Genomic DNA, 26,316 nt, shown 5'->3' on the forward strand with positions numbered 1-26,316 from the left:
CAATCTGTAAAAACATACATTTTATTGATGACGTCTGATACTTTACAGAGTTGTGTGTTATTAACAGTACATAGTAAGATTTCCTCTTCAGGAATCCAGACATGTAGCTTCAACATACAAAAATGCGGCAATATAAGAGGCGTTTATGGTACACAATATTTATATGTATATTTGTGTGGAATCTTCTGAAGACAATTCGAGATGGTTATTACAAATGAACTCATGGTAAGATTGCAGAGCTCTTTCTTAAAAGCACAAGCTTTAAGCAAAGCATGAACCTGTAACTAATAATCAAAAGAAAGATAGAATGAAATGAACCATAACCTGTAAAAAAAGATTTCATACACAATTCAGCATTTGTTCACAAAGAAAACTGAAAGACAAACATAAACTCAATTGATACACAAGGCTCTTAGAAAACTGAACAGTACAAAACGACAAGGTGAGAAAAGGAAAACTTCAAACTTGGTCCTAGCTTTTGCATTTAAAGCAGGTGTACATGTTCCCCTGTGTAATCCAGCTATATAATCCATACTCAGACTGCTTCGCCACACTTTTGTGCTGAAGGTCCATTTGGTGGCTTCAACACCTTCCTCAAAAACATGCCAAAGCGTCTGTGCTCTACATTAATTACCACAATCAATGAACCTCGCAGGATGTACATGCTCACAGAAAATGGCAAGCAGTATAAAGGTTAATCTTACTTACACTGGTGTTATGAAAGCATGTTAGATAGCTTTAGTGAAAAGATAAAACTTTACCTTGCAAACATGCATGCGATCACAAACATGCATGTATGTTCAGGACTCTGGTTGCACCAGGACCACTAAATGCTCACAGGATTGTTTGCTATTCAAGATGAAACTTTACTCATCCTTCTCGCTCTCATTCAACTAGTTCTCTAATTTCCTCTTTAGCACAGACCATGTGTTTCAAAAATATTTATTCTAGATAAACTAAAGGAATAATCTATCAAAACCCATATCTGGTTATTATTATTATTATTATTTTTTTTTTTGGAATGGGAATCTTCATGGAGCTATTTTTCGAACAAAATTTGTTACATTCCAAGCCATTTGGCAATTGGTTGCTGGTGAACCAATTACAGTGAACGATTTAAATGTTGTCCTAACCCAAGCACAAAACTATCATATTGTCTTCATAACCCATAATGTCTTTGACAGCTGTGGTTACCATAAACTGTGCAAAAATTATTTTAAAATTAACCTATAGCATTCTATACAAAAAAATAACAGCGTAAAAATTTGGAACAATTTAGGGCAAGACATTTAGCATTTTCTTTTAAGGTGAATTATACCTTTAATAAACTAAAAAAAAAAAAAAATGCAATCCAAACCTATTTCCTGTCTGACATCAGTTAGAGTCCTGAAGATTAGAGTATTTAAGTGTTAGTCTTTGGCATGGTATTAGAAAAGCCATTTTAGATTTATCTACAGGAATGATACTCTTATCTAAATCTATAACTGACAACTAAATTACATAAATGAACACTTCCTGTATTGAAAAAAAGAAGAAGAAAAAAATCCCTTAGTGCATAGCTCGGTGGAAATATACCTCTAAAGCCTTTAAGTGAAACCTGTCGATCTTTAACCTTCGTTCAAGGTTGTCATTAGTGCTGATCTAGTACAAATCTTTCCATTTCCAAAGACGTTTGGTGAAAATGGGGCGTTGATCTTAAATTAGCACTTGTAATTCCTCAGACACCCAGTATCAGCTGGTGTATTTTGGGAACAGAGGTGAATTATACAATATGAATCGTCTCAATCGGCAGCAAAACCGAGGCGCAGTGTGGAAGCTGAGAGTTTTTGAGACAACCCAGCTGCCCAAAGACATCCAACCACAACCCATGCTGATAAAACTACAGCCGCACAATCTTCTCACACACTCACAGTGAAGCTAACAGCGAGACTATAGATGACTTTTATAAAGGAGTGTCTGTTACAAACAGCATGGCTCTCATTGGCTGAAATCTGTGCGCCAAACCCAGACTCAACAAATCTAGATTTATCTCACATTAAGCGGGCAACACAGCAGATCCAGTCCAGTTGAGTCTAGATTTGTTCAGAATGAATATGGGCGACAAGTTCTAAACCAGCCCATCCATGTAGAGATCACTATAGTGCTTGAGTGCTTGTGTGTAACCGTTGCAACCGGTTTAGTTTCGTTTCAAATAACTTTTATAAAGAAAAAGAGCAAAAAAGGGTTTTACAAAGCAAAAAAAAAAAAAAAAAAATTGGCTGCAAAAGAGTTTCAGCTATAAAACAAACAACAATTAACAATAATAATAATACAACATAACAAAAATATCATTGAGTATTAACATTAGGGAGGCAAAGTATCCAGTTGTGTCCCTTCTTTAGGTGAAGCGGCTCCCTCAGAGGGTTTGGCACAAGAGTCCGATGAGCTTGTGAGAGAGAGAAAGAGAGAGAGAAAGAGGAGAATATGTTCTACACATCCTTCTCTACTCGCCTCCGTCGCACTGAAAGAGAAAACAAAGACGTGTTAGTAATCGGATACATTCACAGTCTTCACGCTGTTAGAACATGCTGAGAGCTACAATACAAGAACCTTTAATGAGATCTGCTCATTTAATACGCTTAATAAATCAGTGTGTTAGTCAATCCTTCATCCTGTTACAAAGCTACACACAAATCACTCATTTCAGCCAAAACTAGTTTTGTCATGAACAGTTAGGTCCCCCCGCACAACTGGGTCTGTCTTAAAATTAGTTTTCCGTTACAGTACAATAGTTTAACCTACTGTATTCCACAACAGCTGATATCAAAAGTTTGTTTCACATTTTATTATTTCCATGTTGATGATCAAAGGTAATATGAGATTTAATAAACAGGCTGGCCACAGCATATCAGGATGCTGAGCAGGTAAAGAGAAAATTATAATTTCACAATGTATAGCTTTGTTTGTTTATTATTATATGCAACAATTTAAATAGCATTTATAGTCATATTTACATTTATTTATTTAAAAGGTTATAGTGCAACCAAAAATTGGAATTCTGTCTTCATTCACTGAACGACACGCATGTCGTTCCAAACTTGTATGATTTTCTTCCGTGGAAGATATATCGAGGAATGCTGGTAGTACAATAGTACTAGAGTAAAAGACCAGTTTTGGTGCACGTATATACAAGTACATTTTTTGGAATTTTGAGATTTCCAATCCATATTAGTAAGCTTTTCACTTTTGGACAGAGATTCTACATATATTTTATGCTAACTTCTGCAGAGTACTTTCTAAGTTGGCAGTTCTTAGACAGAACAAGCAGCAAAGTGGACCAGACTTTATGACGAAAGTCTACCGCTCTGAACTGTAGCATGTTAGTGTTTTTGTACTTGTGTGTGCATTTCCAGCAGTGGATTGTGTTTGGTTAATCAGTGTTGACTAGTTCACTTCTATATAAGGTATGAATTCACAACAGTGAGGATATGATAACTTATCACACCCTGTATAACCTGTCCAATGTACAGGTGAGTCAACAGTCTTTAACAAAACACACATCACCCTTTAAAATGTGCCGTTAGCATTCATGCCAAAGTTTAAATGTCAAAACTGTGCTCTCACACATAATACCTAAAGACACTGGAATAGAGCTTGATGCCTGACATCACCTCACACACAAGTAAAGCACACAGTGTGTGTGTGTGCGTGGTAACATAAGACTGGCAAACAGTAGATAGATCCAGACTTCATTGAGGAAAGGCAGAAAGGAAAAGAAAGTCTCATTAATAAAATGCCACTTTAAAATAATTTGTTCTAGAGTTTTGTAGCAGCTTTTTCTTCTGAAGTACACTTATAATATATATTTTTATCGTCTATCTGAAACTATAAAAAAAAGTTGCTACTGTACCTTTAAAAATTCTATATGTAAACAAGCTCTGTTATGACTGACTAACAATACTGCATGTAAAATAATTTGTGTGCAAAAAATGTGCTTACAGACGTGAAACTAGTTTTGAATGACATATTTAAATGTGTATCACAGTTGTGTTTTTCTTAGGTCAAAAATAGTGAATACCAAACACGAGAGGGCCTGTACGAGCCTGTTTCTGTCAACCAGAGCATATGTGCATTAGGTCATGTTCTCACCCAGGTCGTTGTTTTTTGTGATTGCAGCAGCGGCACGGGCTCTGGGACCCTGATGGGTGAACTGGTACCCAAACTTCACAATGCTTGTATTCTGCTCCAGCATCTTAGCGATCTCCATCTCTGTTGACGTACCGAGTTGCTGCCGCTGAGAGCAGAAAACACACAGCGGAAACATCTCTATTACACATGCTTACATAAGCCCACACACACACACATTTCACTACGAGTAACATTTGAATTAAATTTGCATAGTGCCAGCATAATAGCAGGGTTTTAACACATTTCAACATATGAACAAGAATGGATGCAGCAAAATTCATTATACTTATAATGTATGTACCTACATTGATCAAATGACTGAATTAAGACCTATTTATGCAGTGGTCTACTGACAAAATAATGAAAGCAAACAGGATGCAATTTCTGCCGTCTCAGTCTCTGTGAAACTGTGGCAAGCTTTATGCGTGCTTGAGCGCTTATAGGCTATGTAGGCAATTAAAAGCTCATTATAATAAATTCAATGGTGAATCTAAATATTCCTTTCTAAATCTACTAATGTCTATTTAATACTTTTCTCATGTAAATTTAAAGTTACTTTAAATGACCTTTTGTGGGGTAATTTCTGAGAGAAATATGTGGAGTCAGAACTAACAAATATTGCTACAAGTGTGACTGCATCGTATAATAATTGCTGTTAATAATGTTCATCGTCTGGCTGACTATGTCTTGTATTCATTTTTCTGAAAAATCCAGTCATACGCGCACAAACTGACAGTCACCACTTATAAGCTACTACTAAATATTGTAGAAACGTAATTTTCTGTAAAGTTTCTTTGTAACGATTTGTATTGTAAAAAGCGCTATACAAATAAACTTGAATTGAAATGAGTCAGTTAATTTTTTTTTTTAATGTTGAAAAAGAAAAATGGCTTGTGTGTTCACCAAGGCTGCAGTTATTTGATCAAAATACAGCAAAAACAGTATTATTAAAAAATAAAAGCGGTTTTCTATTTTCTTATTTTTTCAAATATGATGTATTTCCTGTGATGATTAATTTTCAGCAACTGTTTTTCCAATGTCTTCATATTACTCAAGTATAGCATGAACTTTCAGAAATGTGCTGATTTGGTACTTTAGAAATATTTCTTATTATTATCAAAGTCAAACTTAGTTGTCCTGCTTAAAACATGACAGTTTTTTAGGGTTCTTAGATGACTTTAAAAAAAGATCAAAAGAACATTACTTATTTTGTAACAATGTAAATATTGTCTCTTCAAATATTATACATTTTATGCATTTTACGCATCCATGCAAAAAAAAACAAAAAGTGAAAAAAGATTAAACGAGTGTCAAAGTTAAACCAACCTAAACTATAATCCCCAGAGCAGACCACACTGGTAGAACCACTACATGACAAGTCTACAAAGTTACAAAAACAGGTTGTTGGTTTTAGAACAGCGTGTGGTTGAATTTGTGTTCTCTACCTGGTTGTCAATCTTGATCTCTGCTAGCGTGTCATTGTCCCGCAGAGCTTCCACCAGAGCCTGAACTCCTGTGCCCGTGATAAAATTAGACTCCAGATTCAAACTTTTTAGCGTCTTATTCTCTCGTAGCATGTCTGAGAAGGCCTGCAGTGAACACAGAGAAACACACTTAGCTTTAACAAAGTGTCAAGGGAGCCGGATCTCTTCCATGTTTATCTTAGCTTTTCACTTTCAGTGAAGACAGACAACCTACTTGACACTGACAAATTAACAGTAATGACAGTATAACCTATTATTTCCACCTATATAAGTGGAATATATTTAAAACTGCTTATGCAACAATTTTCAGAGGTTTAACAAATGCTGCCTATTTGAAACCACCAGCAATGATAGACATTCAGCTTGGAAAACAGACTTAAAAACAGCATGCAATCAAAGTACTTAACATGGAAGAATCAATTCACCATATAGGTGCATTATTTAAGTGCTCATTAAGAGATTAATTTTTTTTCTTTTTTCTTTTTTGACACAAAAAGCACAAAATATGCCATCCCTCACCATGGCAACAGGGTCATTGCTTCTGGTAGCAGCCAGACTGAACTTCTTCACATGAGTGTTCCTCTCCAAGGCTTTTGCAAAGTCCTTTAGAGCCGGGATTGGAATGTTCTAGAAGAAAAGAGAAGGAAAACATTAAAAACTGATTTGTTTTTGGACAATTAAACAGCTTCTTTATGTCACTAAATGCATTGCCATGGTCTTGATCCTGATTTTATGACATAGCCTCATATGAATATATAAGAAATAACTGCTTCTAGTTAGAGACAAAAACAGATATCTCCATAATTTGAAAAGTAAAAATAGTGGGTAGGGAGCTTTCAGAAAAAAAAAAAATTAATAAATACAAAATTCTAGTTCTGGTTTGAACTGTATGTCCGTTTACTGAATAATTTCATAGCAGATACTGAAGAGATATTTTAAGCAGACAGACATTTAGAAGATATTGAAAAGAGTTTTTAAGCAGCTATATATATATATATATATATATAATATGTGTATTAAATTTTGTAATTTTAAATAACAAAAGAGTCCAAAGTCTGAGACATCTGCATTTAAAAACACAACTAAAAAGGTTTCACAAATCAGCATAATTTGAGTTAAAGTGTTGCATTATTTGGTGTGTCCACTTTGAAATTGAATGAGCAGAACAAAACCTGATAATCATGTTTCCCAGCATTATTTGAGAATGTTTCATAGAACATTCTCTGCTTGAGTGGAACCAAGAAAAGAAGCCGTCTGTACAAAGTAACGACGTGTCACTAATTTAATCATAATTCACAATATATGTGCATTTCCAGTCAATTTAATTTTTTTAAATTCCAGATTGTCAAGTATCAGCCAGTATCTAATATTTGAAGTAAATCATATTTAATAGTAATTTGTTGGCAATATAAAATTAATAATCATCATAAATATCAAAATGACTTCTGCGTTTTTATTTTGGCCATTAAGTGTCTTGGTTTGAGTGTACTAATCTGAATCTCATTACCTTTATGTTGTTGAGATTGACTTCGGTCAGTGAGGAATCATTGGATTTTATCCGCTGCAGAGTTTCCTCTACGTTTGTAGGGTTTGGTGGCTCATCAAAAACTGGCTTTACCTTTTCTCCCTGAACAACATCTACAACAAACACAACATTCACAAATGAGCTTCAAATGCATGAGAAGACAACACGACTATGGTATCCACTGAAAGATGAAATCAACTTGTAGAATAAAAAAACCTCACTGTTATAACCGTCTGTATAGGTGCCATCATAAGTCCGCGTGCTCGTCACCAGTGTGTTCACTCCAAGAATAGCTAGAGAACACAACACAGAACTGTTACAATATACACAAAAAAATTATTTAAAACACCCACAAAAAAAACATCATGATAAAGTGCAGTAATCCACAGTGCATAAAAATAAAAAAAAGCTGTTTAATGCTTATGTGCAGAACTTAACTATTATTTTATCTATGGTATTCTAGATGTTAATGCGTGAAGCCATTTTCGCATTCCTGTGTTTCGGCACAGCTGACCAAAAAAACACATCCAAACCAGCACATGAAGAGTATAAAACTTATAAGGGTCTTAATGAATCATGCAGTGAAGAAAACCAGCCAGGGACAATCTCTTAAAGCAGCGTGTTGAAAGAGGCTGTTTAGAGTGTGAGAAAGAGAGAGGATGTGTTTGCAGTTTCATTCTGGAGCTGTGATGGATGCAGTGTGGGCGTTCAGACCCCCAGAGTCAAGAAGGGAAAAAATATTGCAGTGAGAGGAACAGAAAACACTGGAACAATAGATAGCATAGAGCTGTTAATTAAGACGTAGAGCAATAAAAGTAACCCTAGTGAAATGAGCGTTCTCTCAAGGTGCTTTCGCACCACATAGTTCTAAGAACTCTTCTAGGAACTATCCAGCAGGGTGGTTCCAAGAGAACCAATTTCTTCCTTGGGCTGTTTTCCTGGATGCATTCGCACCAGCAGCAGGAACTCTGAAGCGGCCAACAATGACGTCTATATTCGCAGAATTTATAAACATGCTCTGAGCTGTTTTTGTTGTGTGCCGTGGGTTTCGTGAGAATGGCGATAGAATGCCATATAAACAATTTACGCAATTAAAAGAGTACGGAGATCTGACTAAATCTATGACAACTTGCAGTGTTATATATCATCGAGGCTGAGAAAAGAACAGTGCTGCAGACAACAGATAAATGCCGTTAACGTTCGTGGACTGAATATAGACCCTACTCTGAAGTAGGAGATAATTTAGTTCCCCCAAACAGAGTTTCTAGAACTAAATACGTTCCTAGTTCCTGTGGTGCGAACACGGCAAAAAGCGAGAACTTAAAAAACCGCCAATAGTTCTAGGAAATAATCTAAAGGCTCCTCTGGTGCAAAATCACATTCTGTCTCTTGCTGATCTCCCATTATCACACTTTGTGAGATTCTATAGTGGTTTTTACCTGCCAGGTCATGCAGTTCTGTGTCAGTAGCGCTAGAAAGTGCCTCTTCCAATTCCGGGTCAAGGGTGGTGGCTTCCTCCTGATGGATTTCGATTGGTTTCTTTTTGGGAATCCATACCTTTCCTGTAGAGCAAAAAGTGATCAGTAACAAGTGGCATAACTTGCATCTTCTTTCAAAAGTGACCCATATTTGATATCTGCATTTACTCTATACACTTGGCAAAACAGCCCAAGATAGACATTCTGACCCTAAAAGTTTAGGCCAAAAAGGAAGTAAATGGAAACAGATGAAATAAGCTTTTGATTGCCCAAAGGGTCAAAAATCTTCAGCATGACTCCACTGGGTTGAGCCTTTAACCTCCATTGCACCATTGAAAAGGTTCATGTGATTGAGATCATTTGTTTATTACCGTTGCTTTTTTAATGATGTTCAAATCACAATGACAATAATTATTATATATTTTTTTCAAACATTTATTCATCATCCACACAGAAATACATTAAGATTTAACTTAAACTAAAGTTAAAAGTTTTATGACAGTAAGGGCTTTTTATCTTTTAGAATTAACTCACCAAGGCTGCATTTATTGGATTGGATATAGATTAAAAGTCAATCAATTTAATGCATCTTCGCTAAATAGAATTATTTATTTAAAAAAAAAAAACTAATTAAATGTCGCACTACAAGACTGAATACATGAACATGGAAGTAGTTACATGTAAAAATTCTTCTATGCATTGTTCAGACAATACTAGAACTGTAAAAAGACTTCATCGCTACTGAAGACCTCTGCGTAGAGAGAGGGTTAGTGGTCAGACATGTCCAGCTGTATGAATGGCTGGCGTTTATAAACTCAACACACAGATAATGATGGTGCACAGCAGGCCCATCATGATAACAGCTTACCGCTTGACCTCATCCACTAATGCTACTGGACTCTCTGACGCTGATAACGAGGTTGGTAATGTGATGCTGGTCTTGTGACGAGCTCATTCTCTCTGGATAGTGAACAACACACTCTACAGCTTTATTCAGGACATGTGACTGCTGATCTCTCTCATACTGAGTAACTGTGATGTGAGGGCTCTGCTGAAAGCATTCAGTTCTTCTGTTTCAGTAAAACCTCATGTCAAAATTTGAATTGATGTTTCACAAAGGATAAAAAGACTCCTGGAACATCATTATTTAATGTCTATCAAGATTTGTGCTGGTCCTCAGCCCAGAAGAAGCAAATATGGAACATTGCAACTCATGCTGGATTTTGAGAGACATTTAAAGAGGAACGTTCTGTCATCATGCGGTTCCAAACACGTATCATTTCTTTCTTCCATGGAAAACAAAAGGAGATTCTGGAAGAAAATATCCCATTTTGTTTCTCCATAAGGAGACTGATTTTGAACAATAACCTTAAATAATGAGAGCTATGAGATATGAGATGTTAATCAATGGTAAATACGAAAATGAATGGTATTTTAAATTACTCTTTTAATCGCAGAAATAAAATAAAAATACATTAACCATAATTTTGCAGAGAAATTTCCAGCAATTAGAGAATTGCAACAAGTAGTCTTTTTTTAGTCTTTTTGTTCCAAATAAAAGTTTGTAATGTTTCAGTTCACTTTGTAGCTAATATGTCTTTAAGACTTTTTTTCCCTATTGGGAAAATAAATGGGAAAAACCCTTCCGGAAAGGAGGCTACTGAAAAAGTAAACAGGCACCGTTGACCTCTAAAATAATGTAGGGTTTGGCACATTTCATTTATAGGTAAGTATTCCTCTATGACGTTACATGATGATTCTAGACTTTTATGCATGACATAATCTTTCCAGCCTTTTATAATAGCAGCTGGCAGCTATAACTTCTCATTACACCGAGATGTGATTAAACCACGACTCTGGCCTGAACCAGCAGAACGGTCTACTCCATAATTATAAGCTGTTTCCCTTTCCACGCTGTACAGCAGCAGTACTCCACTCAGGCCTGTGAGGTTTGGAAACACACGACACAAAACTCCACTCATGTCAAACATATGATTGCCTTGCCTTTTTCTAATCCTGATTTGGTGACTGTGAAACACTCACACTTTAATGAGTTAATGAAAAGCAATAAGCCAAAAGAGGCAGTGCATTACAGCAATTTTACCACTTTTAATTTTAAAGGGTACTTTTAGGTACAACACAAGTTATTGTTTAATTTTTAACTTGTTGCGCTAGAGTTCCTAACAGGAACAGACTGAGAGGGTTCTAAGAGCTTTCTCACTGCTCTGGACACAAGAACAGTCTTTGTGTTTGAGGTGTGGCTGAATTCCAAACACATGTTATCAGTGCAAAAAATGGATGTGAACCAGAAAAAACAACAACAACATGTTTGCAGAAAACTATTCGCAGAATGCAGCCTGCTTAAAGAGAGTATTATAGAGTATATCTGCCATAAATAGATGAATATTCACGTGACTTTAAGGATATCTGCCATACACACACACAGTCTTCTTCAGGCACAAATAATAATTAATAAAACTCTTACAAAAACATTTCTTAGTTTTATATGTCCCAAACACACAAATTTAATGCATTCAAAGCCTAAAAACCAGCACTGAAGTGAACACAGCATGGCCGAATGATGCAGTTTAGGTCACCCCACAACTATTTTAACAAGAGCAAATTAAAACATGCTTCATGCTGGAAATGAGCAAATTCTCTCCCTCTGCAGTAATGGAGACTCTGTATTCCTGTACTGTTTTGCTCTCTTCATGTCAACACAATAAATAGTGTTTGGTTATTACACAGATGCTGTCATTCAGTGTAAAGTACTGCTGCTTTTCTGCATTAACCTGAGGTCACTTGGTGATGCGTACTACTATCTGGAATCCAAATTTCTGTTATAAAAAGCCAACGGACGATCATACGATCATAAACCAACAGACTTTGGATTAACCTTTACTACACTACCGTGAAAAAACAAAAAACAAATGGTGTCAACAAGATGTATTTAGTTTTTGCTTTAAGAAATTATTGCTTTAATGTTTAATGTATATGTCTAAATGTCACAGATTATTTCTATTAGATTAAATCACATCATATGACCCCTTAAATTATTTTAATCTAAGTGTTTTTTTTAATGCAGATTCAGCAGGTTTAAGCAGCCAGTGCACTTTAGATTGCTCTTTAGTACTTACACTTTGGCTCGTAGTTTTTGCTATTTTTTGGACCAAAATGTATTTTTGATGCTTCAAAAAATTATAACGGACCCTCTGATGTCACATGGACTACTTTGATGTTTTTCTTACCTTTCTGGACATGGACAGTATACCGTACACACAGTTTCAATGGAGGGACTGAGAGCTCTCAGACTAAATCTAAAATATCTTAAACTGTGTTCCAAAGATAAAGGAGGTCTCACTGGTTTGGAACGACATGAGGGTGAGTTATTAATTAGTAGATTTTTGGGTGAACTATCCCTTTAAGCGTTTCATCTAGGTTGCCAGTATCAAACAATGAAGTGTGCTCTGCTGGACAAACTACATACTTACACCATTTCAAGCATTTTATCTGTGTTATATGTTCTGTAAAAAATATATATTTTCTGTAAAGAAAAAAATCTATATTTTTTTTATCGTATATATAATTAAATATTACAAGTAATAATATGTCTATTTCTTTTTATTTTATTTTATATTGATAAAAAATGCAGCCTTGAAGACTGTAAGAGACTTCTTTGGAAAAAACAAAACAAATTATTGACCCCAAACTTTTGAACGGTAGCATAAAGGACAAAACGGACAAAGACAGCATATCTGATGATGCAGTTATCAAATTCAAAGCAAAGAGCCAAAGTGTAAGTACTAAAGAGCGATCTAAAGTGCACTGGCTGCTTAAACCTGCTGAACCTGCATCAAAAAACACTTAGATTAAAATCATTTAAGGGGTCATATGATGCGATTTCAATTTTTCCTTTCTCTTTGGAGTATCACAAGCTATTGGTGCATAAAGAAGATATGTAAAGTTGCAAAGACTAAAGTCTCAAATCCAAAGAGATATTCTTTATCAAAGTTAAGAATCTGCCACCCCACCCCAAAACACCTTGTTTAAACACGCCCCACATATCTACGTCACTGTGTGGAAATACTTGCATAATGCCTCCCAAATGTTCACGCAAAGGGGTGGTTTCAGTAACTGCAGTTAGTGTTGAAGCAGCCATGTCAGGGAGATTCTGTGTGTCACTAGGGAAAAGCAAATGCACTTTATTTGGCAACCCTCTACATTGCGAGTAAATCACCCTGCATATGCGACTAAATTTTACCTGGGCGACTAAATGAGGTCTAATATTAGCAAATGCCTAATAAATTCTCAGATTTTACTCACCAGTATGTGAGTTGGAGGCTAAGTGAAAGTTTAGCACAGATATATATTTTCACTCGCGAAACACTTTGAGTGCTTCCGAGTTTCACTCTCCATCAAGCGATCGGTGATATTTTTCAGTTCATATGAATGGATGTACAACGCGCCTGTATTTAACGTACCGTAAACTCTAGTGTAAAGGTGCACGACTTGCTGTCGCTTTGTCTCTCACACACACGCAGAGAAAGAGAGAGAGAGAGAGAGACAGAATTGACGCGATACATGTAAACTATATACTTTGTTTTTTCCTGTCAAAATAACGGCGTTCCTTTGGAATTCTTCAGCTTAAGAACTGGCGGTTTCTCTGGTAGTGGGCAGAGCAAATGCCCAAATGGCAATCTCATTGTCTGGGGCTCACCTATTATCATCCCTGTATTGATTTCAGCAGATCATTTCGAGCGAATGCACACAACCTGATTAATATTCATGAATTAAACCTTAGTGCGTTTTATATTGCTCTTATTAGTAGAATATGTGTCATTATTATCTTATCAGTATTTTTGTTAGTTTTTTTTCCCCAATTATTATTATTTATTTTTTTAACAAACACTGAATGACCAAAAAAGCACCACCGCCACCAGCCCTAAATTCAGTTAAAATGACTAATATACATTCATACATGGTTCTAAAGCTTTAATCAGAATTAGTAAAGTTATATTATTAAATAATACTTGATGTTAAGAGTGTACTTTCAGATATTTAAAAGTGTGCCATTTTACAAACACACACACACACACAGTCTATATATGGCAGTCTGTAGTGTACACTAAAACAATAGAGGAATAGAGGGCTTAGAGGACCTACAATAATGTACAGTATTTGAAAAATAATGTTTTTTTGAACAGTAAAGCATGTCAACATATTCTATTACACCAAATAAAAAATAATATCTTATAATTATCTAAAATAAAAAAGCATCATATGACCCCTTTAAATCTACACCACAAACTCAAGTTTGTCAAAACATGTTGACAGAAACTGAACAGACATCTGATTCTGAATGGCAGGAATGAACAGAGCAGTTCTGTACTGAATCTGAATCTGAAGGGGCATCTTTGTTAAGCAGACCTCACATGGAGGAAATAGGGAACGTTTTAAGCCCTTTATTTAGCAGTTGTTTTTTTGTTCTGTTCATGTAAACCGCTGTGGTAAAGAGAAAGCCTGCAGCACCAAACCAGTCAGAACCAGAAGAGAGAGGAGCTCAGCCCATCACAGTGTGTCTCTTGGGCTCAGCTGAGCCGCTGAGCTGATCTTGGCTGACCTCTACCTCCCTAACTACTTCCTGTCCTTTCACAACCCAATCAGAGAGTCCTCCCCTGTGGACCAGTACAGACGAGTCTTTCTGCACAGGCTGTCATAGCCAGCTGCACTCTAAAGGCCCTCAGCAGGACAGCAGAGCAAATACACATAGGCATCAACAAATCCATGGAATCAAGTTTTCCATTGCATTCACTCTGTCCACTGATATGTATCAAATGATGCCTCAGCAGCAAACTCTTATTGTGTCATGTGTACCCGCCCTGACTGTATTACCATTGAAACATGCAGTATGAAGAAAGAGATACGTAGCACTTGGCAGAGATACATATCTGTTAAGTTCTATCTCTGTCGCTAAGGGCCATTTAGACTTCATTCCAGAGGAATTCCAGCACTTCCCATTTGTTCTCAGACATTGAGACTGAACAAATGTTCTCAAATTCCAGTCTAGCAAATCCTAAACTAGAAACTGTGAAAACACTTGAGAGTTAAAGACCCTCTACACACTGCAACACCACTTAATCAGTATTTAGTGATATGTGCCGATCTAAAATTTGTAAAAATAAATAAATAATAAAACATAAAAAAATAAGACTACTCAAACAGGGCACAAAAAAAAAAATCGAATTAATTTTAAAATACAACACCGTTTAAAAGTTTAAGCTCTGTAAGAATTGCACCAAGGCTGCATTTTTTTATATAAAACAAAAGCAATTGTATTGTGAATAACATTTAAAATCAAAATTGTGCTGAATTTGCAACAAAAATTACTCTTCAGTGTCACACGATCCTTTAAAAATCATACTAATGTGTTACTTTGTTGATCAAGTAATTTTAGAGTTCTAATAATTATCAATATTAAAAGCAGTTGTGAAAGTCAAAGGGTCACTTTTGATCAATTCATTGAAAAAAAAAATACTGACATATGCAAGCAACTTTTCAACTATTTAGTTTCTACTTTACACAGAGACGCTTGAGTTATGATGAGACATTAGCATTCAGCGACCTAAAGAACATTACACAACACAAATGAACCGCGATTAATAAAACAAGTGTGTGTGAGAAAGGCAACTATGTGTGTGTCCATGATTTTTGCAAATCTTAGCTGTAAACAAATGACTGTAAATCAGTCTAATTAGCCACTTTTCTCCACTTTTCCATCAGACCAAACCGTTCTCCCACAGTGCTTAAAATTTCAGACCGATAAATATTTGTAATCGTGACGTGAAAAACCAAGCTCAAGTGGAAATATTACTGTAACAATTCCTTACTGTTCTTAGAACTGCAAAAGAGGCTACAACACCTAGTATGCACACACTACTGTAGAAACAGTGTAGGGGCTCATATGATGTTGCTAAAAATAACATTGTTGTGTGTATTTTGAGAAATGAAATGTGTTTATGCAGTTCAAAGTAAAAAAATAAAATAAAAATAATTTCCACATACTGTATATTATTGTTTCTCCTCTATGGCCCACCTTTCTGAAACGTAATGATTTTTTCAAAGCTCATTGATCTGAAAAGCGAGGTGTACGCTGATTGGCCAGCAATCCAGTGCATTGTGATTGGCCGAATACCTCAAGCATGTGACGGAAATGTTATGGCCCTCACCATATTGTGATGTCATGTCCCTGAGCGATGAGACCAAAACCTTAAAATTCATTATAAACTAGCCAGTTGTAGCATCCAGTGGGGACATAATCACAGATTATTATGACTTCTACTGTCTTTTTACGCGTTGCGTTACTAACTAGTAACTAGGCCTTTTAGGAGGGTGTGGACGAGTCTTAATTTTTATAAAGAATATCTCTCTGAGTTTGAGACTTTAGTCTTTGCAGCTTTAGGGATCTTATCCATTCACTAACAACTTGTAACACTCCAAAGAAAAAGGAAAACATTAAATCGCATCATATGACCCCTTTAATCCAGTACAGGCTAATGTATGCTGAGTGTGAGAAATCCTAAACCCATCCGAGATGATGGATTTAACAGACGAGAAGCTTGTGCCCAGGAGAGAAACACAAGACGTACTCTAAAGACACTCTATCTCTTCCTGTAGAGTTTCACTTTCCTGACAGTCCAGAAAATGCCTGGGAACATTCCCAAAATCCGTATAGATATATTTACTCGAATCAATTAGTGAGAATGACCACAGGCAACAAATACACATCTGGATGGACTCTTGTATATGGAAATGGCACTCAAGCATTCGGTTCCATCAATCGGGAAAATAATTTCTCATGTGAGTCACAAGTTACTGCTGTTCAGACTGGTATGATTTACCGGTTTATCCTGTTAAATGTGCTTTTCTACTGTGTGTAGTGTAGCCAATCAGCAGTAAGAGGGCGTGTCTTGTAATGATAGAGGGAAGAGAGCACTCAATTTGAGTTCACAGAACAGATATTATCAGATAGACTATTGAGAGAGATGGCAGATAAAAAAAAAAAAAAAAAAAAAAAAAAAAAAAAGAGGAAATCATCAGAAAACAAAACATTAAAATGAAGGGTTACAATCAAGCCAGGATCCGTGTAAATATCAGAGCAGCTCAGAAAAGATCAGGGCAGTTTTTCTAGAACTCCGTGCCAAGTTAAAGTGGTGTCGAGCTGTTTTAATGCATTTTTTAGATGTATTATGGTGCCCAAACCCGTATGACTTTGAAAAGTGATCGCAAACATTTTGTTTACTGCAGCCGCAGCCATCATTACCAAGCGCGGACCGTTGACTCTGAAAATGAATGAGAGGAGACGAAGCGAACGCACAGGCAGAGTGACATCCGTGTAAACATAGATGACATCACAGGGTTTTTTTTTTTATTAGAGAAGATAACCTTCATTTGTATGTAGGCCTAGGCAATTTATATATTTACAATACTTAAATATTATTAATAATATTTTATTGCTTTTGTCTTAGTTGTTTGAAGAGTAAAAAAAATTGGTCGATCTTAATGCAAATTTACAATCGGCAAGTAGGTCGGACTAAAAGCAAAAAAATAAAAAATAATTGAGTAAGTCTTAAATTGAAAGGGTCGGTCATTTTAACAATGTCCTTGCTACCTTTCTGTGCCTTGAACATGTGAGTTGCGCTGCTATCCGTGCAGGGTCAGAAAGCTCTCGGATTTCATAAAAAAATATCACAGTTTGTGTTTCAAAGACAAACAAAGGTCTTACGGATTTGTAATGATATGACGGTGAATAATTAATGAGAGAATTTAATTTTTTTGTAAAGTCAAATATGTAAATAAGGACACAACATAGACATCTATTATTGTTATTATTATTATATATTTTTTTAATGAAGCTAATTATAATAACTACTATGTGAAATGGAAAGTGATACTGTGGCCGCTGGTCCACGACTGGTAGAAAAAGATGAAGCTCACTGGCTGAGTTTTCTCCTCTGAAAGAAAAGGTTGCACAACTGACAGAATAAATTACAATTTCTGAGATATTGCTGCTAAATTTTATTTGCTTTTTTTTTTTTTTTACTTGAATGCCATTGCTTAAATTGATATTATTTATATTTTGACATTTAATCTTCTGAATTCAGAAACAATGTTTAATATAAACGCTGTTCATATTTTTATTCAAAGTTCAGAGACAAGATAAATGTATTACTCTTATGTTTCTTATGATAACTGAGATAATGCTGCTAAATTGATTCTTTACCTTGAATGTCATTGCTCTAATTTATTTTTTATATTTTGATTATGTTTAATAATCAAAATTTAAATGTTTAATATATCTGCTGTTCATATGTTCATTTATTAGTGTGTTATATACGATTAGAATGTTGTCCCGGTTTTAAAATAAAGCATAGCAATGATATTTGAGTGTATTTTTCCTTTTCAGGAAAAGTATCGAAAAAATATCGAAATTGCAATTCTTGACTAGGTATCGGTATCGAAACAATAATTTTGGTATCGTGACAACACAAGCACACATACAGAGCTTAACTTTCAGCATTACTGTCAGACAGTATAATATAATTCATTATTAAAGATACCTGATCCTCTGAACAATATCTGCATCATGATGCTGCATTTCAGCACGTGTTCCTCAGCAGCTTCAGTATAGATAAATATCACCGTGTACAGAATATACTGGGTGGGACACTTGCATGCCGAGCCAACACACACCGGCAATCCCACACACAGGCATATATGGAGCATCCGAGCAGCAGTGTGTGTATGGTTATGTAAGAACAGATGGTTTTAATTAATCATACCTGCAGAGACAGCAGTGTCTAAATCACTACAGGAGCTGATACAGCACTCTCACTCACATATAGCAAGAGAACAGGGACAATTACGACAAAAGCTCTGAACACTTCTGCAAATTCTACCCACCATTAGATACACAACGTTACTACCCTAATAAAACTTAAATGAAAAACAGTATGTAAAAAAAGTAATATGTCCGAATTCACATTAACTTCAGGGAAATAAAGTACCAACTTCTTGTGAGATTCTAAAGTGTGCGTCAAATTAACTCTTTACTATCCCACGAGGGGCCACGGGAGAGGAGTTGTGAGTGACAGTGAAGCGACATAAGTGACACCGAAGGTCACGTGATAATAACAACATGATGTATGCAATACATCGAGATTACATTCATACAATGTGGAACAAAGTTTGCAAAGTAGGTACTTATTCAAAACAAGAAACCTCAAAGAACATGCAAGTATGGATGCAGCCGATGCTGATAAACCAACCAACATAACAGGAACGGTTCACCCAAAAAATTTTTAATTCTTACATTTATTTACTCGGCAAACCTGCATGACTTGTTCTTTTCCATATAAGCAAAAAAGCACAGTGACGTAAACGTTCAAGCTCCAAAAGTACGTAAAAAAACATAAACATGTCTTAACAAGAGAGTCCAGGTGGTTACAAAAAAAATAAGCAAAAAGACAATAAGCCTTTTCTTTTTTTTTTTTTATGGATGTCAAAGGAGAAGAGGCTTCACGCTGAATAAACTGCTTTTGTGAGGAAACAGCTTATCACTTAATGAATTGACAACATGTTGGCTAATCTTCAACATGTTTGCATTAAACCTTCCTTTAAGATTCATCTATATTTGAGGTTTACACTGAACAATATAAAGGTCTTCTAAGAGAGGTGACTAATAATTTTGCATCAGGTAGGATTCAGTGTAAAACGTGTCTCATTCATTTCTATGGTATCAACAAACGGCGATCAACTGACATCCAACTCCGCCAGCAATTCAATGACGTCAGAGGCTATTATGTGACCGGTTATCATGACACATCGGATCCAAGTAGACAGTTGCTCTTTCTCCAATGGTAGAGCTGCAGAGGTTGGCCTCTCCACAAAATAAGACGAACATGACATTTTAAATCTAGATCTTCAATCAAAATGATTCTTCTAAACTGTGCCATACTATTAAAATTCCTATTGATGTATTCTAAGAAATTTTACCAAACAGTTAATGTAGCTACTTTTCAATAACTGGACAAATAGGTCTCCTCCCATTCAATCCTATCAGAATGAGAGCTGAGATTTTTTAATGGTGCTTCTGTTAATGTCTACTGTGGTATCAAATATCAAACATATCATCCTTGTACCTTTCTTCTCTGCAGTGAAGGGGACGTAATCATCTCTGTCTTTATAGTCCATAGCCTCCTTCTCCAGATACTGTAGCAGGTTATCACGGTTGAAAGAACCGGTGGCTGCTTTCGTGGTCTGGTCCTTCTGCCTGAGTCCAGCTGGCAGCAAAGCATTCTGGAAAAAGGATGCAGAACAGATGTGGTACCAGTCATACTGTTAAACTTTAATATTTTCTAATGTCATGCCAAGTTACACTTGAACTTACACTAAACTTTTTTTTTTAAAGTAAATAAGAACTATTATTTGCATTTGCATGGTAATGAGGATAGAGAGATCTGAATCTGAACACTGGATGTCAAGATTTTGTTGGTTTATTACATTTTTGTTATAGGAAAAATTACTGAGATATGTTTGCTTAAGAGGAAGCTCTTGTGTTTGGAGGCAAACTTGAGCTCCGTTTACTCATAAACAAACAGACACAGAGTTGTTTATGAGAGGTCCTAACAGAAACTCCTCAAGGCAGATTTAGAAATGGCCATTTTCAAAAGTTTAATAAACAAGTGGATTTACTTTATAGTTGCAGTTCAAAATCCCATGACCACACCCATTAATACAATGACAACATTGTGCATTACATCATCACTTCTCAGTGAATTACCAGGAAAAACGGTCATTGTTTTTTTTTGCACTGCATACAACTTATTATTAATTGCAAATTATAAAATTTTCATATTTAGGACTGATTCACCACACTTATAGTTTGCATGTGCTTAAAGCTGCAGTAGGTAACTTTTGACGCTCTAGCGGTTAATAAACAGAACTGCTTGCATCTTGCGGAAGAACATCGTAGCCGGAACTACTTCTCTCTGTTTATGTCTATGAAGAATCACAAAGGTACTGGGTTACTCCGCCGCGGTACCCCCGAAGTAATATAAAATAGTCCGAATATAAACACTTATTATAAGTGCACCCTAGTGATTCAGGACAAGCTAAAAACACGGTTTGGAAAATGGATTCATGGTGTACTCGCTTATTATATATTTTCTACATTTTGAACACAAACAAAGTTACGGACCACAGCTCTGATTGGTTGTTTCTTACCGGGAGCGGATGAATTTCTGCAAATGGCAATAGGACCACTGGGAGGAGCCAGAGGAGCTTGATTTTTTCACAGATTATCTGTCTCATATTCTACTGTCAGTACATAATGACAGGTTTAACAAATATGTAAAAAAATATATTTTTACAAAAGTTACCTACTGCAGCTTTAAAGGTACAGTTGAACCAAAAATGTTAATTCTTAGCCTCTCCAAACAACTGGTTAACAACATCCTTAAAAATATTTTATTTTCTGTTTGGGTGAATAATAACCGAGCTCTTTATTTCAGCAGTGTGATCTGGTGTATCTGCATCAGCTGCTAAATGATGCAGACATAAAATAAAGCAAAGAGACATTCATGAGTTTACAATAGCCTCTGCTCATCTGAAGGTGTGTGTGTGTGTCTCACCTCGGGGTCGATCTCCTCTAGAGCGCTTTCCAGTTGCTTGAGTTCCTCCACTGAGAGATTGTTCAGAATCTCATCCTCATCGATCTCCTTATACTTCTCCAGATCTTTCTTAAACGGGAGAGCCATGATTCACACTGTCCGTCAGAGAGAGACTGCAGTCCAGTTTGATTAAATGCCTGCACACAGAAAAATTTATTCATTGTCGGAGGTAAATGGATAATTCTGGTCAAAAATACAATGTGATGCACATGCACATATACGGAGCTAGTCAGTAATGAACTTCACTACTTGCATTGCAAAATAGCAAGAAATAGGTTTTAGAATTTTAGAATGCACTGATGCAAGACCTATTATACTTCACATACTTCATAATACTATTACTGATCCCCACATTAAATATTAACAATTTAATTTAGTTTGGAAAATTCAGTCGTAGTAAAAATTTATTTACTACAGTCAGTCAACTGTAGTAAAGATAGCATTTTAACATATTATGTATACACTATATATTATAAAACAACAATTTTAGCATTGAGTTCCATTAGCTGAACAGATCCATCCTACATGTCCTCTGTTTGCTATCGGACAGATGTTCCCCTCTCATGATCTTTAACCCCGTACTGGAACCTAATTTTGCAACATCTCATTACCATCTGGAAACACCTTGACCTTTGAACTTTACTCCCCTGCAGATTCACAACCCTAAATTCCTCAGCTACTTCATCAAGCTGCAGTGTTTCAGTAAAGATATGAATCAATCATCTCAGCTACATTCCTGAGAGGAACACTTTACCCTCTCACTGTTGAAGTAAGTATACTGCATATCATTTTAGGAGATGAGCAAAACTACGTTTTCAAAAAATCTGGTGTGTTGTCTATAAGACTAGCAAGCCTGTGTTTACTATAATAACACTGGTTGGGTCAGATCCTTCACACACAGATTAGATACGTACTCAGAAACACCTAGACAGAACACAAGGACTCTTGATTTTTGCTTTGCAAATTGTGACTTTAAGTTGTGGTTTTATACAGAGAAGCCTAAACGAAGCCCTGCCAGCTCAAGTCAGCCATCAGACCCATAAAAAAATGCAAGGAAATTCTAGCAGCCAAAAATACACCAGGAAAAGCTGATTTCATTGATTTGCCAATTCGTGAACAAACTGTCATTTCTGGCCCACATTTAGGTGAACGAATATAGTGCATAGTAAAGAATAATTAGATGTTGCCAAGTACGTAATGACAATCCCTGGGAAACCCCACAGCACAAGATTATAGTTTAATTCACTGCACCTGCAATTAAAGCATTTCTTTGTTATGATTACAGCTCATTTACTTGAGCCATTCTGACTGACTAATCACACTAAACAGACAGCGCAGTCAATGTTTAAGAGTTTATAGTAAATGTGAAGTTAAAAAAGTGCTAAATTGGACTGTTGCATGAGAATAAAATACTGTATTGCTGTTGGAGCGAGTTTTTTTGCAAGTGGCAACTGTGCCAAAGCTGAGAAGCCGATCTATCAGTGAAACAGCAGTTTTTCATGAAATGTTTTAAATGCAGTGCTCTGAACATTTAGCCAAACTCAATAACAAATCACAGTGAGACATTATGTTCAACTCAGCCTAACTTATGAGTACTTAATGGCTAAGTAAATCAGACTTTGTCTAAGACTAAGAAAAATCTGTGGTAAATCCAGTAAAATGCCATTGGGCTTCTCAGCAGGATTTGGCATCAGCTTAACTCTAAGTCTTAAGGTGAAGTGTGTGAGACCCTCATGTGGTAAAGATCCATAATGTTCCCATCAACTTCCAATTTAACAAGCTCAAAGCTGTGTTGAGGAAGTTATGCACTAGCAGCAGATTTGAAGGATTCCCTCCCTGCTCACAATATCGGATACTGCAGATGATAAAGAAACAGCTGACCCAGGAGAAAACAGGGTCTTAAGTGGCTTACGGGTTAAATGATGCTAAAACTAGAACAAATTCAGTAGCTCTTCTGATCCAGGGCTGTACCTTAGATCAAACCTGCAACCAGCTAAGATCCTTAACCACAAGCCTTTTCCGTTTCCTGAACACGTCCCAATACAAAATGACTCAAAGTGACTCAAAATTACAATCTATTAAGAGATCTTCCACATTAAATGGATAGATGATGTTATTCTATACAGGAAAGCTAAGTCCTTGCTAATATACTCCTATTTAGTGGTGTTGGGGATTTGAACAAAGCCTTAAACATAAATACTAAACTTTGCTGCAGTAATAAATACCTGTAATTGTGTGGCTTGTAGAGGAGAGGTTTCTGATTACTTATCCTAGCTATATGACTTGCCTTTTTTCTCCTTGTGGACTATGATAAAACCTGATAATCTTAGAGGTGTTGGAGTGGGATCTTCTGACAATCTACTAACCACAATCAAACTAACCACAAGGTAGCATCAAGGCGGAGACTTTTGAACCGTTCATTGCATTTAGAAACTGTAAAATCTAGTTATGTTAAACTCTGTGGCTGTCCATCAGACAAACCTCATCAACACCTCTTAATCCAACAGACAGACGGACAAAATACAGAGGAAGCCAGTACTGCTTCTTCCTCTGCTGACTGCTGTAAATACATTACAGGACAAATCCATAATAAGGCTGAAAAGACACAGGGCAAAAGGTCACACAACCACCACAACACACAAAAATAACACGTCAGTAAGGCTCAGAATAACAAAAAAGTTGTTTTGTGTTTTTTTGTGTGTGTTTTATTAATATTAAAAAAAAGAAAAAGAAAAAAAATACTTTTAATGTTTCTGAAAAATATATCTTACAATCACCATAACAACACTTCTTTAATAAAAAACTGCAATATTGCAAAATATTCGTAGAATGTGACAAAATATTTCAAACTTGAAAAACTTTTCTATTTAAATAAATATTAAAATGAATATTAAATACATTTAAATGTATTCCTGTAATACCATATAGCTATTTTTTTTTCAGTATCACTTGATATAGTGGTCAAGAAACATGTATTATTAATTTTGAAATCAATCATCATAGCTTTTTTTTTATTCTGTGGTTAATAAAAACTTTGAAATAACGGCATTTAAAAATATTAAAATAATAATAATAATAATAATATTATTATTATTATTATTATTATTATTATTATTATTATAAACATTATGCATGCATTTACTGTCACTTTTTACAACTTAATGCATCCTTGCTGGTTTAAAGTATTAATTTAGTAAAGAGAAAATAAAGTTTTGTAAGGTAGTGTAAGTAACTGAATTAATGTTATCAGTATTAGTTCAGTCTCAATTTAAAACTCAAATGAAACTTAAAAGATGAAATGTGAGGAGATCTGCTTCATTAAGCTAGAAAAGGAAAACTCTTGAGAGTGACAACATTGAGAATCTTTTCTTCGGTTCTCTCTCATCCATCACTTCCTCTGAGAGACAGAGACTGAAGCGTATTGAACCCAGATGGAGGATAGGTTTCGAAACATTTATTGTGTAAGAGTTACATCTAGCAACCATTACTTGAGACAAATACTCTTTTAGTGCCATTTCAGGAAGAGTAAAATTCATTACAATCAAATGACTAACCTTCAGGTGGTGTTCTTACACAGATTCTTCAAACTGTTGCAGTGCAATATCTCATGTCAGCTCTTGTCTCATCTGTTTAAAACCTGACCTCACCTCAGCTGTGCATTGTGAAAAGAGCTACAGAAATAAATTTGAATTGAGCTGAATAGCTGTACCAGTCTGTACTAGACATACAGATCCATCATCACCCCTGAAAGCAGAACATGCTCGTCTGGGAATAGTTTTCATTATCTCACACATAATGGTTTTATAAACAGTGCTCTAATATTGAGCTATACATAAATCCCACGAGTCTGTTTTGTCAAAGCCACGCAGAATCAAGCCCCGGGTGGAGACCACACCCTTTATAAGGAGAACTCACGCGAACATCTGCGCCAGAGAGCGTGATTATAATAATAATGACATCAACGGGTCACTTTAAACATTGAACTGACCTGCGTTCATAATCACCAGCGCGTGCATGTTCTAATCAAGAGTAGCGTTTGACACTCCTAAACGGAGTTCAGTGCTGAATTTATATTATTAAACTAACGTAAATAATGTAGAAAAAAATACAATCGCACAGATATGGCCATTTATATTGCGCATTTTAAATAATGCAGTAAATAATAAACAATATATTGAAATAAAGCATTCATAATTCGAATACGCATTTAGTGATTTAGTCCAGCTATATTGTAATTAAACTATGACTGGATCAATGTTCTTCTGACACTAACGTTACATGATTTAACGCACTATGATGGATGTATCACATATGGAATCAAGTGTTAAGTTACCTTGATAAAAATCTGTGAAACATGCGTTTATTAGTCTTAATCGTGTATCTGGTTTAATATATAAATGAGTATATATATAATTGGCTTGGTGTGCTATAATTAGGAGATAACTTGACATTTTTGATAATTGTAATATCGTAAACTGTTGGCCCATCTGCTCGCGCTCATACGGATATCAGCGCTCGAGCGCTTAGCCAACTAACCCCTAAACTACACAAACCTTTACATTTATGACCCGTATCGTGTTATTAACCTTACACCTAGAGAGGACGAAATACATTTCCTACCTTGGTGTAATTCCTAAAAGCGATGCACACTTTATTGACCTATTCCTGGTCGGAAAGCAAAAGAAAACTCCCGCACCCGTCTTGTCTCAGCTCAAGGGTGGTGGTAACACAGGAAACCAGACACTAGAAATGCCCTAGAGATTGACATTCACAACAACCAATCAGAATGTAAGAGCACGCCCATAAACCACATTTCCCGCCTACTGGAAAAACGTAACCAATCAGAGAATCTAGAATTTTAGTTGCGCAAAATAGCATGGGATATGAAGTCCACAGGTGGCGTCATTCTTATTCGCGCGATTATTTCATTATTA

At 35.8% G+C, this 26,316-nt stretch overlaps 1 protein-coding gene across 1 annotated transcript; it reads right to left on the minus strand.

The window, feature by feature from the left end:
- On the minus strand, positions 1-26,142 carry LOC127977236 (tropomodulin-3). The gene is made up of 10 exons (XM_052581974.1): positions 26,003-26,142; positions 21,344-21,519; positions 19,853-20,009; positions 8,616-8,738; positions 7,398-7,469; positions 7,159-7,289; positions 6,171-6,278; positions 5,613-5,756; positions 4,129-4,273; positions 1-2,500 (listed from the first exon to the last, which is right to left on the minus strand). Exons 2-10 carry the CDS (start codon positions 21,467-21,469, stop codon positions 2,469-2,471), a joined length of 1,038 nt encoding a protein of 345 aa, XP_052437934.1. The 5' UTR covers positions 21,470-21,519; positions 26,003-26,142; the 3' UTR covers positions 1-2,468.
- Positions 26,143-26,316: the final 174 nt, after the last annotated feature.

Source organism: Carassius gibelio, chromosome B18 (assembly GCF_023724105.1).
Source record: "Carassius gibelio isolate Cgi1373 ecotype wild population from Czech Republic chromosome B18, carGib1.2-hapl.c, whole genome shotgun sequence".
NCBI lineage: Eukaryota > Metazoa > Chordata > Actinopteri > Cypriniformes > Cyprinidae > Carassius > Carassius gibelio.